The sequence below is a fragment of the Lagopus leucura genome, unplaced genomic scaffold (assembly GCF_019238085.1).
Source record: "Lagopus leucura isolate 7727_CA_CO unplaced genomic scaffold, USGS_WTPT01 Super-Scaffold_1, whole genome shotgun sequence".
In the NCBI taxonomy this organism is placed as follows: domain Eukaryota; kingdom Metazoa; phylum Chordata; class Aves; order Galliformes; family Phasianidae; genus Lagopus; species Lagopus leucura.
The window spans coordinates 22,681,181-22,698,673 of record NW_024962250.1 but is presented as its reverse complement, the minus strand read 5'-3'; the positions used below and the strand labels follow the sequence as shown (position 1 = coordinate 22,698,673).

Here is a 17,493-nt window from a genome sequence, read left to right as displayed (position 1 = left end):
AATGCTTGTCCTTAACATTCTAGGCATTTTTGCATTATGCTTTTTTAATTATTCTGTAGATTCTTGTCAAGGAAAATACATGTTGTTCCCCCTGTAAAATATGATTATTATTTATATGGTTATGTACACATTTAACAATAGATACTGTTTTAATCTCCTTAGAGAACTGCTTCAGCAAGTGGAATCTAATTGGGATAGTCTTTGATACAACAAGCAAGTTATTCAGTGGTTTATAAGAAACACTTCCCCGGGTGGTTAAAGAAACAGTAATGGACAAGAGAACTGTGGCATTTATTGCCTGTTCTCCAGCCCGCTCTCTCTCTACATGCTTCTGCTTATTCAACTGTAAAACAAGGAAAACAAATAATTAACCTTCTTACTGGATGGATGTGAAGCTGAATGATAATGCTTTGTGTTCATTGTGTTTTGCTTTCAGGACACTTTATAAGCACCAATACACCAGCCTCCTTGTGCAGCAGCGAAGGGTTTTTGTCCCCACTTGACTGCCACAGAGGCAGAGGTGCAAAGGCCTAGACAATTCACAGGGGAAGCTAGTCAAAGCATAGCACCCACCTGTCCCTTCTAATGCCACTCCATAAGCACAAAGCTACTTAGGAACATACTCAAAGCATTTACAAGACACTTCTCAGGACAGTAGATTAGTGGGATGTCAAAACTTGACAGATGCACTGCTGATGACAAAGTATTTTTCTGGAGCATAGCAGACAGAGTGGTCTAGAAACAGCATTCAGAGAGAAAAGCAACTCTCAAAAGTGTGGCAGTGATAATTCAGCATCTCTTTAAAAAGAAAAAAAAAACAGCTGAGAAATGACCAGCAGGAAATCCCAACAAATAGAGCTGTAATGAGCTCAGGGCCGGAAAGAAGGGAATCAGTGTCTATCCACTGAGCACATCAATAGGAAAACTTGTAAAGAGGTTTCAAGCTCTCAAATCAGTCAGATGGGAGAAGAGTCAGAGAAAGTGAGTCCTGAAATAAATTTCTTTTCAGTTATTTTGGGTAAAGGAGACAAAAAGGAGGGAGGTTGGTACATTGGAAAGCCGACAAAAATCATTATTCTCTATAAATTGCTTTGACATTGTATAGGCAGTGACCTTCACAGCACTACCAGTTTAATGGCATTTACTTCAGCAGTAGCTGATTTCACTATTAAACAGGGATGCATAGCACACGATTACACAACTAAATCACTCTTGTAAATATTTAATATGATTGGTTTTCTTTTTTTTTTTTCCTTTTAACAAATCACTATCAAAAACAGAGCACACAGTAGAAAACACATTTATTTATTCTATACTGGAAAAAGCATAGTGCTCATGCATTTTATCTATCTAGTTCTCCAAATGACTTTGACACTTGAAAGCCCTTGTGATAAAAACAGTTTGTAGGAAGGCAATTTTGCAACCATTTAAGAACTGATTTCATGCACTGATCAACATTTACCAAACTTGCCTGATAGAACAGCACAAAGTTTAACCGAGTAGACTGATAGCAAACACCTGGGAAAAAAGCAAGTAAGAAAGTACAATGGGCTAAATAAAGGTAATTTAGGAAACAAAAAAAAAAAGAAAACTAGCTCTTATCCACTATTTAAAAAATTCAGATACAGTATTTGGAAAATAAAAGAGAATTGCCATTAAGAGAAAGAAATCATACTTTTGGCTGACAATACATTAAGTGCATCCACCTCATAATATATTTACTCTATTAAGGACATACAATGCAGCACAGCAGGAAATGAGGTGTCCACAGATTTCTCTTAAAATACATCTGTATTAAAGATGGAGGCAATAGGTAGAACAAATAAAGTAAAAGAACGTAGTAAAGCAAAATCACTAATGATGCTTCCCATATCATACCTAGTAATATAAAATTGACTGAGAAATTGAAACAGTAAGTCTGGAATTGAGGACATTAGACAAATCGTTTTTAAAGAGAGCCCTATGGCTTGTAGATTCTAATTTTTCCAACTTTAGGAAAATAATTTTTTCACTGTCTGGCATACATGGTCTTCCACACTGTAATGAAAATGATGACCTGATCAAACTGCTGATGACAAGCGCCAGCAAGTGTTTACAGAAATATTCCAGGAAACAGATGAGCCTCTCCAGCAATTTCACAATGGAGAAAAGATAAATCAGTGGATATTTAGGAACTGAATGAAAATAGTAGTTGGTGACCTCAGGGACAAAAAAAAAAAAAAAAACCCAAATTGAGAGTACCTTGCCTACAGACTTTGAGACTCTTTTTGGAGAAAAACTATATTATGAATGACCATGTGTAATTGAAAGTGGTCAGACAGATGTGCTATTGGGATGGCACAGTCAGTCCTGCAAGGCATTGGCGCTTGAGACATGTGCCCTTTGTCAGAGCTGGGAAATGCAAATGCACAGCAGTGCAAGGTGCTGCCCTGGGTTTTGTAAAAGCTTGCAACATCTTTAATGCAGAGCTGAGCAAGACCCTGTAATCCCTATGCCGTGATGCAGCAGCGTGTTTTCCCCACACAGGACAAGCAAACAGCTATGAAAGATCCTTTTATCAACAATTCACAGAGCTGGAAAATAACTGTTCACAGTTTGATTCCTGACGTTACTGGGTGAACCAGGAATTGCTCAGAGAATTGGCAGCTGAATACACATGTAAAAGACAAAGGTTCTTCAGTGATATTTATTCTAGCCAAGTTTTAATATTTCAAGGCTTATAGCAACTAACTCTTTACATAATCAGCTGTAATTGTCTGATCCCAGCTGGTGATCAGCACATTCTTCATCAACCTGGTCATTATTAATACACCAGTAATTAGGGGAAATAAAGGTGCGTGATTTATAACGCTAGCTTAATGCAATTCTGCTTTACCTAACAAGTCCACAGATCCTTTTAAAACACAATTATTTTAACACTGAAATTACACATTTTTGTTACCACAATAACAATCACAGAGCTGTCTGATTTGAGAATAAATACTGAAATGGTTTTTTGTCTTCAGTAAAAAGAATTTGTTCAATTAAAAGGAACCTTGTCTTGCTTTAGAAACAGTCTGACCCATAAGCAGCTCCCCAGTCAAGCTATGATTTGAGAGAAAAGCTCTATTAAAATGCATGCAATTGACAGAATCAAATCGTAAACACTTACCTACATATATTCTTCTTGCTCTACTGTTGGAGAGAAAGTGATATCTCAGGCACCACGGTGTGGTACTGCTTGGCAAATGCTGCTGACTTTTTTTTAAATGGTGACAACTATGTACACAAATTCTCAAAGTAGCAGTTCTGCTTGAAGCCTTTCCCCATACAGCAGTGCTGGTAAAGGGCCATTTCTATCAAAGACTTTGCAGTCTTTGACTTTAACAAGAACAGAAATATGGTCATCATCATTTAGTGAGAATGATCCATAACCCCCTCAGGTTATTGTCAGAACAGCCTCAGAACCAGATTCTTCCCTGAACTATTGCTTTTACATCAGAGCAATTTCCCTCCTTCAATATCAGTTATACCACAATAAAAGCTTGCAACGCAATGAAGAATATGGCTCCTAAATACCATCACATCAAACCCCTTGGTATATAAAGCACATAAGATGAGACCAACATCTTATAGAAAATACTACTAAAATATGAACCGGGGACTTTGTCCTTGCTTGTACACAGTACATTCCTGGGTACAAAACACCTATCACTCCCACATGTTTCACTGAACGCTTAGGGAATGCAGCACCTCCAGCAAATCAACTTGCAGGATAAGTTGTGTGTAGCATAGACTTCCAAACAAAACTGCCTCTGAAACAAATGAATACACTAGAACCTGTGAGTGCTGGATTCACACAAATTGTTTGGTCTATGTGGCAGTATTTTTATCTTCCCTTGTTTATTAATCTATCAATACCAAGGCTTTCAAGACAAAAGTGGAAATGAAAGCCAGCAGTGGAAGGAGATCTAGATCCATGGAAGAGGTGAGCATGTCCAAACAAAGGCAGGGTGCTGGGTGTCACAAATCCATCAGCATGTGGGAAGGGTGCAGAGCCAAAGAAAAAAAAAGTTTTTTTTGTTGTTGTTAGACATGGTGAAAATCACTCACCATTAGACATGACTTAACTGAGACAGAAGACACTGCATGAGATAAATCAGATAGTTTGAGAAAGCATGACGTGCTTCACAGAAATAGATTTACTGCCATTTTATGGTATGTTATCCACTAATCTCTAGTCAAAATATTTACTAGCTGCTAAAGCACTGCACATAACACTGCTGTTTCTAAATGATTACTCCTGAGGCATAAGATCCAGCTTTCAGAGAACATATTTTCAAAACAGTTGAATACCATAAGGTTGTCACCACAGTCCACAAAAGGCCACAAGCATTAAAAAGGAAAACTCCACTCTTTCATTGGATTTTCTATTTTTACAGCACCATCTGATATGTGTGACAGGGGTCTATTTCCTACTTTGCTGCATTACCATAAAGGCAAGGAAATAAGCTATTACCTACCATCACTCCTCCCAAACATTATCACAGAGAATTATGCATTCACAAAATAGCATTAAGTACGAGAATTAGAGTCCATTTAAACTGCAGCTGTTCCTTCATTCCTAAATAGGTTCCTTAGATCAAAACTCCCTGACTGGTCTCATTATAGAATATCCCTTTCAACTGGAAGAAGAAAAGTATATACGTGTATATTTATTATTGGTATTTTAAGAGCATGTTTTACAGATAGCACGGGGAAAGAGTGTTATCACTACCAAGTAATGTTAAAATAAAGATTTTTTTTCTAAAAATACAATATAGTTTTTATCTTTCAGAATTGTGAATTTAAATTTTGATACCAAATTGTTTCTGGCAAAAGAAACAAACAATTTTTATTTATTATTTCTACACCATTTTCAGAATCTCAGACTTCATTTATTTCAGGAAAATATTTTCCTTTTAAATTGTAGTGATATACTAACCCTGATGTAACGACTTTGTTTTAAACATGAAATCCAAATCCTGTATGTGCTGTGCATGGTGTTTCTTTCAGTTCTAAACCCGTACCCTGGAGAAACCCACAAAGCTACACTCTGCTACTATCAAAGAAAATTGCTTATTATGTTTCATTTCCTTCTCTTTTTTTTTTGCCTTTTTGTTATTGTCCATTGAAAAGGCTCCAATTTGCAGGGAGAAGCCACTCTCAAACCTAAACTGAAAATCTTAAATGCCAGGAAAAAGCACAATGTCTCTTTAAGAGTCAACAGTAAATTAACTTGCCCATAAGAGTGCAATAATTAGCAGTTAGTAGCTTATTAAAAGGATGGCAAAGGCCAAGTTGCCATCTGGGATCTCCAGTTTCTTGTGATTGTTATTATGTCAAGATGTGCAACTTGCATTAGCTTTCATGCCACTGTGCTTGCCCTTAGTTTACATATAAATTTTAATGAAAGATACAACACTTTAAAAATCAGACGTCCATCAAAAGCACTATTAGGCTGGCTTTTACAAAGCATATGGCCTGTTTTGCTGCCTCTGCATCTCTACACATCACTGAACGCCTCCAATTTTAAAAAGAGGGAGAGAGGGAAAAAAGAGGAAAAAAAAAAGGCTTTCAATGATATCAATTAAATATTCTCTTAGGGCAGTGAAACCTGAGCCCCATCAAAAGCAGAAGACTACACGACAGCATGAGAGGACAATATTTTAGCTCCTGTTTACACACAACAAAACCACAATGCCCTTAACTCTCCCAGGAATCATTCTTCTTAATAAAAATGAAAGCCAATCAAGAATCAGCTGTTTATTCACACACTGGAAACACACAGGCTTGAAACAAGGCAGCAGGAAAGAAAAAACAAATAAGCTACAAACTACAATGTACTTAACACATTTTTAAATATTTTATGCATACACATCATTCGTAAACACAAATATGTCCTAAAAATTCACCAAAAATGTCTTACTGTGGACATATCTTAAAGTGTCATTTCATTTGTTTGCCTTCATAAATCTGTTCAGAAGACGTATAAAATGAAGAATGTCTATGAGACATTTATTCATTTCTCTTAGCTAATGCTCAACATTTTAGTGACTTTATTCACCAAAGTCCTGAATTTTCATAAATCCTGGAGTATACAGAAATAGAATGAATTTCTTGCTAAACTGTTCCCCAGTATGAAATTCATCAACCATCAATCATTTGTAATTACACCTAGAGGAATTAGAATGTGTGTGGCTTTTTTTCCCCCCTCAAAATGTAAAACAAGCAGCAAAGGCTTGCTTACAAAAAATGATTCTAGAAGAATGAAGTGTACATTTAAGAAGCCTTGGATCTGTCAGAAAGGTTTTATGGATTGGCTATTTGCTAGCCATATAATAAAATGCTTTATTTCTCAGTGATTGAAGTTGATCTTAAAACTGAATGTTGTCATCCTTGTAAGAATGCAAGAATTTTTATTTTCAAGAGGAAAACAAACCCAAAATTATACACTGAAAGTACTAAAGAAAGGACTGTAAGTGTAGAAACCAAAAACAATATTTGAATTTAAAACCCTCATATTAAGATATTTTAGAGGGTAAACAGAATAAGAGCCACTGCCAAGGCTGGCAAGATGAATGTGGTGTTGTTTTTCCCCTTGTATAATTAGATATTCATAGAGCACAAATGATTTAATTTGTTACTGATGTTTCCCTTGAAAATTTGCATAAGCCCTTGGCCACTCACATGGACTTATTCACATTGCTCTAAAATCCTAATGGTATTAATGACAGGGAGCTTGAAATCATTTTCCAGACCAGTAAAGGCCAGTTCTTTCCTTCTATCCAAGTCCACAAACATGATTTCATTTTTTTCTGTGCCACTTCTTCCTGATCAATATTATTGAACAATTCAAAGAGATTACAACTTCACACTACTCACTGAGAGCAATGCTGATTATAAGACTGGAAAGACTTACTTGGGATACAGTACTTAGGGCCAAAAGAGATAATCTGATCTGGAAATGCTGAGTGCTAAGTGAGGAACTTGACAGTAACCTCTGGTCTACACAACATGCAACCAAAATACCCCATCCAGGAAATATGCAAGTACTTCATTGTTTATCTCTGACAAGGAAGAAAAAGTACAGAGAAAAACCTGCTTTGTGTTGAAAAATCAGCATGTGGGCTCATAGTTTGTCATTCTGAACACAGTGATGTTAGAAGAAGGACCCAGAGCTTTAGGGCAGAACCTGCAGGCTGAGCAGGTATCCAGCAACCAGCGCACCTCACTGTCATTCTTTGTTTCAGAGGACACAAAGGGCACTTTAAGCGTTTGGGGAAATCTTGGCTCTCTAAATGCAGTCCTATTTCACAGTTTCCTTCAAGAAGACACAGGACTTCATCAATTAGCTGAAACTCACTCCCGAGAGAGCAACACCATGGAAGTGCAGTGTCCCATCAAGAATATTGCCGATTTCCTTTGGAGGCACCAACCTCAGTAGAAGCAAGATTCAAACCAAGAGTGGTGAAAAAATAAAAACCACTACATATATTTGAAAAAGAAAGGGTAGCAAAAGCACAGGTTATAATTTCTTTAACAAAGGCTGTCAAGAGAGCAAACGATATGGAAGAATGTGACTGTTACCTCTACTTCAATAGCAAATTACAGCTGGATATTTACCATCTCCTTCAGTAATGTTTTCTTGTTAGAGATAAACTCAAAATAATTGTTCCTTAGTTATCTTCAGGAGAACAGCTGCATTCAGCAGTTCACACCAAACTAAATCCTTACTGACCATCATTTACTTCATCTCTGTAACCAGTTTCATACACTTAATAAAAACATGAACAGTGCACATAAATTTTAATGTAAACTCAATATAAATGATGCATAGATACTTTTCTTTATTCAATGATACCAGCCATTACCCTAAAATACCTACAACTTCATCTTCTTCAGCTTTTCAAGAACTTAAAGAATTTTTTAAAAGTAAAGGATGCAAAAGAAGGCTATTTACTAAGTGGAAGCAAATAATGAAAGATTCATTGCAAATGATGAATGCAGAGTCACAGGCTGCTACACCTTGTGAAGAGGCATTATGAAATCAAATACATAATACCTTTTGTCCACTCACATGGCATGAGACATGGCAGCTGCCAGTTTTTGCTAACAACTATGAGAATGCCAAAAAATATGAACCTTCCAGCTATAATCTGGTAGCATGTGCTACTGCTTTCTGTGAGCTGAAGGCCACGTGTGGGTTCAGAATTATACAGCTTGAGTTCTCTGAAGGTAACATCATGTGTCAGAGAGTGACGGTTCTCTGATGAAGTCACTTGCTGTGAGTAGAGCTAAGATTTACACATAGCTGGGAACAGAAACAATATTTTCACTTAGAGACTCAATAAATTGTTTTAGCACATACAAATTAATTGCAGACTATAAATTATAATCCTCATCCATATAATCTCATGTGGCAGTTTTCCTTCAGAGAAGGCTTTTCATTTAGTCCTACACACTGTCCTGCAACATAAATGCCACCTGAGAAAAGAAAGAAACAAGCTGACATCACACTGTACAACTTGCCCTAACCTACACTCCCCTTAAATCACACTAAGCCACACATCAGCTAACTCAATTATTGGCAGCTGTGCTGATACATTGATACATGAAACAGTAACATTTTGTATGGTGTGCTTACAGCTTTAGGTTCTCACTTTTTTTTTTTTTAAATCATGTGTATATGTGATTATCAAGTTTTGACGCTCACCTCTCGCTAAGATGGCTCTGAGTACAGCTCATGTATTATCCTCGGAAAAAATATTCTACTAATTTCATAACTTTTTTACCCCATTTCAATGTTTGTTAGAAAAGATACAAAATAAATTAGAATATTTTTTTCAACCTCAAACAAAACAAATAATATTATGTGAGGTACTCCATCACAAAGAATCTAGCAACACAAACTTGTTACAAGAGGGCAAATCCTCATAAAGAGGAATAACATGAAGTGTTAAATAAGCCATGGTGCTCCCCAGAATTCAGGTATGGAGGGAGTAGCAATAAGTGGGAAGAGAATCCTAGTGCCTCAAAAGAATTTAAGATGAAAAAAATCCTCTGAGTTGTCATATCCTCCAAAATATATCATAGTACAATTAGTCACTTTATCCTCCAATGTCCTGCTGCCACGGACACAACGAACATCCTCCAACGTGATCCAATCTTGCTGATAGATAGATCGGACTCTTCAGCAGTATATTAGTTGAAGATGAGTAAGCCTCAGCATAATAAAACCTTTTAATCTCTTGATCTCATCGGAAAGTAGGATGAAGAAATGGATTTTATCCTAGCAGCAGTGCTCGTAATTCATCAATTAATCTTCTCCCTTCCCACCCTCCACTCCAACTGGAGACCCACAGCAGGTTTGCAGCATTTTGCATTTTTGACAGCTTTGATTAAGGATGAATGAATGCCCTCTGCTTGCTTGAGATAGGTATGAAATGCTGAAAAGCAAGTCTGAAGCCCCACAGCAGCCTTTCCACTTCATGCACTGTGCTGTACTGAGCTGCAGAGCAAACGGGCTCTCTGTTTAGCAATGCTGATCATTCCTGTCTATTCTGCAGCTCTTTGCAACTCAATTCCTCCTTCAAAAAACAAACAAAAAAAAACCACACATCTTTTTGCTCACAGGGAGAGGAAAATAAAGCAGAGATGGAGAAATGATACTACCAAAGACCTCCATGGCTGAAGAGCACTTGACAAAAGTAGGTCCTGCTTCCCCCACACCAGGGTCAAAATTCCCAGCAGAGTCACCAGTACCAGCTCATAAGCCCTGGGTCCATCTGACTCAAGTGACTCTCTCACTTTGCCCCAGCATTATCAGTTGCAGATGGCCTGGCAGCACACAGCCTGCACAGGCAGGAAATAATATCTCTGAGAAAGGCCTCAAAGCATTTATCTTAATAATTTCTTCCATAATACAAAGCCAAATGTTTTTTTAAAGCAACAGCATTACATTTCAAGATGATCCACATTCACACAAGTACAATTTGTCCATTGACAAACACTTTACAAATAATGAAGTCTTATAAAGAATGCAATCTCTACCTTTACTTCTACCTACAGACAGGAAGGTGCGTATCCAGTTAAGAGGAGGAAGAGAGGTGTGAGGTGTCCATCATGGAGTAGGCAAGAGGAGAAAGAAGCATAAAAAAAAAATTATCACTATAACTCTGGCCATACATATGAAAACAAGAAAATGAATATATTTATACAGCAACCAAACCCAACAAAACAGGATCTTAAGGGAAAAACAAGAAAAGTCACAACTAAAGCACAAAGCAAGGCTTAAACAAGTAACTGCAAAACCAGCAACTGCCTGGTTAAGCCCTTTGGCTTTAACTTGATTTTCTACTGAGAAATGCAAAGCTCTCATGCAATAGCACAGCACTGATATGCCCCATTCCACATCAAATTCAAAACAGCAAGGGAAACGACAGAATAGGACAGACAAAAATAAATATTGTGATAATATATTCACTAGACACATTTCATCTACCAAAACTAATGTGTTTGTATATAACGTTGACATTGCATATTTACACATATATACATTTACATATTTTATACCTTTTTTTTTGTAGAGATTAAATATTAAAAGGGAATATTTATGAGCTGGTTGGCAAGAAAAGAGAATCCACTGTTCCCTGACACACTGTAGACAAATAAGGGTGGTTTCTTGACTATCAAAGAGCCATGACTACAGTTGAACAGTAAGAGGTCACAGAAGTAGCTCATTGCTTCCCAGAGCTTAGCCAGATGTTTCACACAGCAAGTACCATGGTCTTGACGCCCGGTCCCTAAGAGACTAATTTCCTACCACATGGGAATGCTAACTCACTGAACATTGAGTTCCAGCTTCATTTCTGTTTCTTAAGCTTTAAAGACCTCATAGGAGACATCTGCCTTGAACTACAGAACAACAACTGCTTATGTCCTCATTATCTCTTATGTCTCATTGAGATATCATGCCCCTTTAATTCAAGTAACTACTTACTGTTGAGCCTTTACAGTCACTGTGTTTTTTGGATGTGGCAAAAATTCAATTCTGTACATCTAGTCTAGGAAAGCCACAGTGGGCTTCAGAAGCAGTATTCCCATTTTTTCTCCACAGACAAATTGCGAGTCTGGTCTTTCTATCACAGAGTGTTTGGAAAACAAGTCTCCCTGTCCTGTTCTCATGCCTCTCTCCTCACACACCTCAACTAAGATTTCAACAATCTGACAGGTGCATTCACAAGATCAGAATGCATCACCAATACTTCTAACTCCTCCCTGCGTACCTGTGTAAGCAAGATGCTGACACTGTTGAAGAAAATAGAATTACCTCCTTTTTGCCTCACTTCTGCTCATCAGCTTCTTGCTCCACAACCCACTAATGCAAAAAGGGGTCAATGATGTCATCATGCCACAACAGATTCCTAACATGGTCTAGTCTGAAATATTACAACATGAACTCTGATACAGGCATAGATCCCATTTGTAGCCCAGCCTGGGGTTACCCCTGTTCTTTTTCTAAACCGTTTTTTTCTCTGTGCTGTGTTCTCTTTATTTTAAATTGCAGATACAGGATTTACAGGCCATTATACACAATTTTCCTCAGGATTCATAATGAAGTAGGATCATGCCATGAAGGCTATTAACTTTTTTTTTTTTTTTTTGTAATAATTGCACTCTTTAAAGACCAACGTTGAGGTTTACATTTTCCAAGGAGTGGGAGTCATTACAGCTGGCACAAAAAATAAATGGGAACTCAGGTGGTCTGCATGGAGGGAGAAAACAGCTTTCCTTATTGTCAGCAGAATCATTTCACGCTCCCTAGACTCTCACTCATGGGTCTCAGGCTGACAAGAAGCTACGTTCCCAGGCAAAAATGCAAATGGTTTGACTGGCACCCAGCAAGTCCGGCTCCTTTTATCATGCAAAGCTGAGCTCAGGGAAGAAGCACAAAACTCTTTTCACAGTGAGTGACCGAAACAAAGAGAAGGTAGAAGGACATACCTTGTTCACCCATCATCAGGTGTGAGAGACCTTTGAAAGAGAGAAAAAAAGAAAGAGGAAGTAAGAAAAAAGGAACAAAACAGAGAAGAGGCAGCTATATACATGCACACACAGTTTGCTGTCCAGTGCCTCTCAGACTGGAGCTCACATACTTGAGCTAGATCAAGTACGGGTGTAGCACAAAGGACACACAGGTATTCAGGTGCTGCTTTCCATACTGAGCAGGAAAGCTTCCATCACAGGCAGAAGAAGTGGGCTGTCATTTGCAGAATGGTAGCTCAGGCTTTCATCATATTCCCTGGGAAGCAACTCCAGAGGCACTGCACATCCATATGGCTACATGGACTGGAAGACCCCAAGAGCTTCAGTGGTGCTCCAAAAGGGAGCATCGACTTTTCTGGAGAGATGCAGAAATAACTTTCTTCTACTGGAGATCTGAAATTCAAAGCTTCAGTGGTCAGTGAAAGGGAAGCCATGGTTCAATGACATCTGCCTCAGAGGAAACACCTGGGCTAAATGCACTTATACACAAAGCCATGCTCATTCATGAATGTGATGGTCTAGCACATATTTTCAGGAGCAGATCAACACTCCTCACACACACCAGTACACCAGATCTGGTAAGGACTAAAAGTACATCTAACCTTGTACTAATCTATTTATTTTCTGTTAAGAATCAAGGATGCAAATTCTGAACTCTATAGCTAAAGCTACACCAGTTTAACAATTTAAGGTATAGTCAGGAAACAATACAGTTCTCAGAGGTGACAGTCACTGCCAGCTCTGTGGTAGTCTGTGGGCTAGCTGAAGTCTCTCTCTCTCATGACTCTGACATAACCTTGTTTGTCCCAATTACAAACAATTTCCACACCCAGCTTACTGTACAGCTGTATTTTTTACAAATATCCTTTAGACACTATTAAAAACATGCTCTCCATCAAACACTAGATGACCTATCCATTATGTGGCACATTACTCATGAAACAAAATACAAAACGTACAAAAATCAAAGTCCTATCAACTTGAGCCATGAGTGACACCTCCCACACAATTTCCCAACCTTCTCCTCAGCTTGATTCCTCCTTTACATCTCCTACCTCATGCAGCCCTTAATACAGCAGAGATTTTAGTGCATGCATAGCTATGCACACAGTCATCCCTATCTGAAGTGAGTTTATTGACCAAACAAAGCTGTGACTTCTTTAATTTCATGGAGACTGAGAGGTCAAATGAATTTATTAGAATGAAATTTTTCAACAAGCAGCATGCTGAGTTTGAATTTGTTTCTTTATCTCCCCTTTGTACTTTTTTTCTTATGCATTTGCTGAGAAATCTAAAACCCAGATCATTCCAAGAGTATGTTCACCCACAGAGAACTCCAAGCCAGATAAAGGGATTTACAATTGTAAAGTCTAAGGAATGCAAATACCTTAACATTCTTGAAGATTACTGTGGATTTAGAAAAATAATCAGAAGCACAACATAGCTTTCGATGGTTTTTAGTTTAGTTTTGGCTATAAATAAACATAGCAGATTTGATATTGTAGGATGTATTTCTGCTCTATGTTACAAGATATAATTTCAGTGATTAGTATTTCTGTGCTAAGAGGGTAGGTTGTATTTGTGCCTGTATTTATGGCCACTGAGCCCATCATTCTTGAAATGCAAATCGTAGCCCAACCCAACCGGGTGCTTGAAAGTCATACAAAAGTCACTGTAAAAGGCCAGGAGAAGAAGAAAGTATAATTGTTAGGACCAACAAAGCACAGAGGTGCAGTAGCAGTGGTGTCCACTTGGAGATGATGGACACCAACAAAGAGAAATCTCCACAGAGTAGATGGCAGAAGCCTGCACTAAGCACTCTGAATCACATCTTACATGTGACCTCTTTCTCTCTGAAGAAGCCAAGAGGAGCTATAAAAATCCCCAAATGTCAGGAATTTCAATATCATCTCTTCCCATCCTCAGAAATTCAGTGCTGTATGCCTCTTCTACCAGGCCCATCAGCCAGACACAGTCCAAAGTCCTTCGCTTGTAGCCCAGAATCAAGAACACTTCCCAAACACACTTGCCCTTCTGGCCCACAGCATGGGCTTGGTGTGAATCTCTGTGAGAGGAAATATGAGCTCTTAACTTGTCCACTGATATTGATCCCTGTTTTAGCTAACATTAACACCAACAGAATTCCAGATTCATTATTAGACACAATAATGTAATGAAACAATTTACCAATACTCCTCATCTGAAAACTTTCCTTCCTTGCATTGTAAAGTAGGCACGAAAATGAATGAATTTATCCCAGTAAAATATAATTAACAATTGAAACCTTCAACTTTGGGGAGCTAAAATCTGTGACATTTGCAGCATGTATAACAAAAACCTTGAATTAGTCACAGTAAAATCAACACAGAAAACATGAACTGACATCATTGTTTCACCTTTGCATCAATTTCAAGATACAACAAGGTACTAAAATATTTTCATATCAGAAAAATCAAAGTCATCTTCAGGTGGTATAGGGTAGCACTTCTTGTTGGAGGGCATGCAATAAGTGCAAAAGGTCTGAGGAGTGTGCAGATGCAGACCTAAAAACTAGACCAGATTTTGCCACAACACCAGGGACATTTATCACTGTGCTATTTGGGCATTCACTGTAAAGCTAAAAAAGCTTTCGGCCAACTCAGGATACTAACTGAACTTGTCAAGCCCCAAAACATGTTATTCACAAGTACAATCACATCTTGGGTCAACAGGAAACCCATTCCAGGGGAATGCTATATGAAATCTGAATTTTCTCCTAAAATCAGGTGAAATAGGTTTCAGCCTTCCCTTTTAATCCTAGATTTTTTCCAACAAGAAGCCCCAGCTGAAGCCGTAGGGCTGTAATCCAGCAGCACACAATTGGGAAAAGGCTGGAACAGACTTGCATGAAACACCATGGTCAAGAGCTGAGTTTTTTCTTAACAGATGTCATCAGTCCTACAGTAATCTATTGGCTACTTCCCAAGAAAAATGATAGGCAGCAAGTTTAAAACATAACATCAAAGCCAGGGAACTGGTGACTTGCTGTTCTTGAACTACAGATGTGAACCACAATAAGGACAAACGCATGGCTTTGGAGGGAGGCTCTCAACAGGTTTCTTAGACAATAAGCATCTGCTTATCATACAACTCTGCTCACTGGCCATGATCTATGCCTGCTACGACTTTTCCTATTCAGACTTGGGAGTTTTTGTTTTTTATATATTTCTTTAACCTACTACCAAATCAATATAATTCTCTTAAAGGTTAATATTAATCTCCCTTGATCTCAAAGCAATGCTTCAAAGAACTACATTTAAAAAAAACACTCTGAGCCATCTGCTTTCCATATCAAAATACTAGAATTAAGTAGCTCTAATTGTATAAAGTATCAAGGGCCAATGCTGGATTCTTATGAAGCCAGAAGGACACTTTTAAAAGTAACTTCAGAGTACAATAGTATGAAAGAGCGATGTAATTAAGCAGCAGACTTGTCTTTAAGAATTCACTAGGGGCAATCCACAGAATGGAAGAGGGCATGAAGGAAACTTTGAAGCCAGTTTGAACTTCATCCCTCACTTCCCCTCAGCACTGCATTTGGGCACTTAACATTTAAAAAGGAAAAATAAAACCACTAAAACCTAAGAAGGTGGGGAGAGAGCAAAGCACAGCTGACAGTGACAGCAGATTACAGCAACAAAAAAAGATGGACTCCCTCAACTAGTTAATTACAGCCTGTCCCATGACACTGGGCCCATGCTCTGGGAGTGAGCACATGTGAGTGGGTGTGCACACTGCTGAATTGTTCTGTTAGGGTGGGCAGACTCCCTTGTAATGATGCTGCCAGATGAATAGCTCAAAAGCTCATAATGGAGGGAAATTAGGCCGGCAGGCAGCAGAGCCAGCCAGCTCTCCCCAGAGGCAGGCTTATCCACATATGATGCTTTCCTGGGTACCAGTCCCCCTGACCCATTCAAACAGTAACAGATGCAGTATGTGCCTCCCAGTCCAGCACACACATGCAAGTCCTTTATGGAGTTAGTGAAGAAATCATGCAAACCATGGTTTTTTAAAAAAATAACACATTCAGTAAAGGAGAGCACTCTGATAAGTGATGGGCTTTGTTCTTTACACTTCCTATCCAAACTTCCTGGAACAAGTTCTTGCTTAGGAAACAAGCTTCTTTCCTCTCTGAGCCTTCCTACCTCATTTCCCTCAGCCATTCCCTCTTTTAGTTGGAAAGGAGAGTTTCTTCCCTCAGGTATTTAGCATAAAATAAGCATCTCAAGGTTTCCTAAATATCAAACAGCAAGAAAGCACCCTAAGAGAGCCCACATAACAAAACCTGTGCATTCCCAGCAAGGCCAAAGGATGGGACTCAGGATAAGGAGCAAAAGCCTTGTATGGAGTGATGTGAAAAAATAGCTAAAGAAAAAAAAATCATTCTGAGATCTAGTTCAAATCTTGTACCTGCTAGACAGGTCAGCTCTGCCAAGAGGTTGACCTGATTTGCTGGCTGCTGGCATGTACAACACCCATTTCATATAACCAAGCAAGCAGCAGCACAGGCTGGGGAGCAGTCATTTTTGTTTGATTCATCTATGAGGTGCTAAGCAGCCAAGGGGCCTGCAAGGAGCCAGCTGGGAGCACAGTTCTGTTATTGTAGCTAGAGGCCCACTTCCAATCCAATTACACATAGCAGCTGTTGTAGCTCCACTTTTCCATCCCCTTTGCTTCCCTTGCTATATAATTCCAGAATAGGTTTTGTCATTATCAGGAGCAGTAAGTCAGCATGAGTGACATCAAGTCTGAGTGATCAAGAGAGAAATAGCATGAAATGGGAGCTGAAGAGAAAGTCGTTTATCCCGTGATCCATGGGCAGAAGTAGACATCAAATCACATGAAGAGGGTTAGGAAGAGGTTGGTGTTTGAAAGCATTAAAATACAGATGCAAGTATTAGCAAAGATGACCACATGCAGAAGAGAACGTATGCAGGAAGCAAGAGCTGAGGGTGAATGCATTTTCTGGACAGCAGATAAGATGTAAATCAGTGTAAATCAGAGCACCTGACCAAATTGGCATACAAGTAGGAAAGGCAGTACTATCAAGCACAGATTAGGATTCCTCAGCTTAGAAATGAAATACCTGACAATATATAGAGATTAATTCCCAAATAACACAGAACAGGTGAACACAGCATTTTTTCCCCTATTAGCCAGTAAACAAGGAGAAGGAGTCACTGAATGAAATTCTCAACTAACGGCTGTAACAACAAAAGGAACTACTTTCCACAGTTGCCTAACTAAACAACAGGCTACTGTAGAGGAAAAATATTTATAAGCAGGTAAAGAACAAAAGCCTCAAAGTGTCCAAAGAAAACAGGTCATTAGATGACTGTAAATACACCATGATTCAGATGCAACATTGTCAGGTCAGGAAGTCCTTAG

The 17,493-nt window shown here is 38.6% G+C and overlaps 1 protein-coding gene across 8 annotated transcripts in view; it reads right to left on the bottom strand.

The window, feature by feature from the left end:
- Nucleotides 1–17,493, bottom strand: part of NRXN3 (neurexin 3) — an 891,513-nt gene that overhangs the window by 840,317 nt on the left and 33,703 nt on the right. For 2 of the 8 annotated variants that reach the window (XM_042869951.1, XM_042869967.1), the window contains exons 3-4: nt 12,025–12,054; nt 10,072–10,083 (exon numbers count right to left, since the gene is read on the bottom strand). The exons of 4 other annotated variants lie outside the window; for them this stretch is intronic. In XM_042869951.1, the coding sequence (XP_042725885.1) occupies nt 10,072–10,083; nt 12,025–12,054 (42 nt within the window). The remainder of the gene's footprint in view (nt 1–10,071; nt 10,084–12,024; nt 12,055–17,493) is intronic. 2 more of the 8 variants (XM_042869941.1, XM_042869976.1) reach the window with 1 other exon arrangement.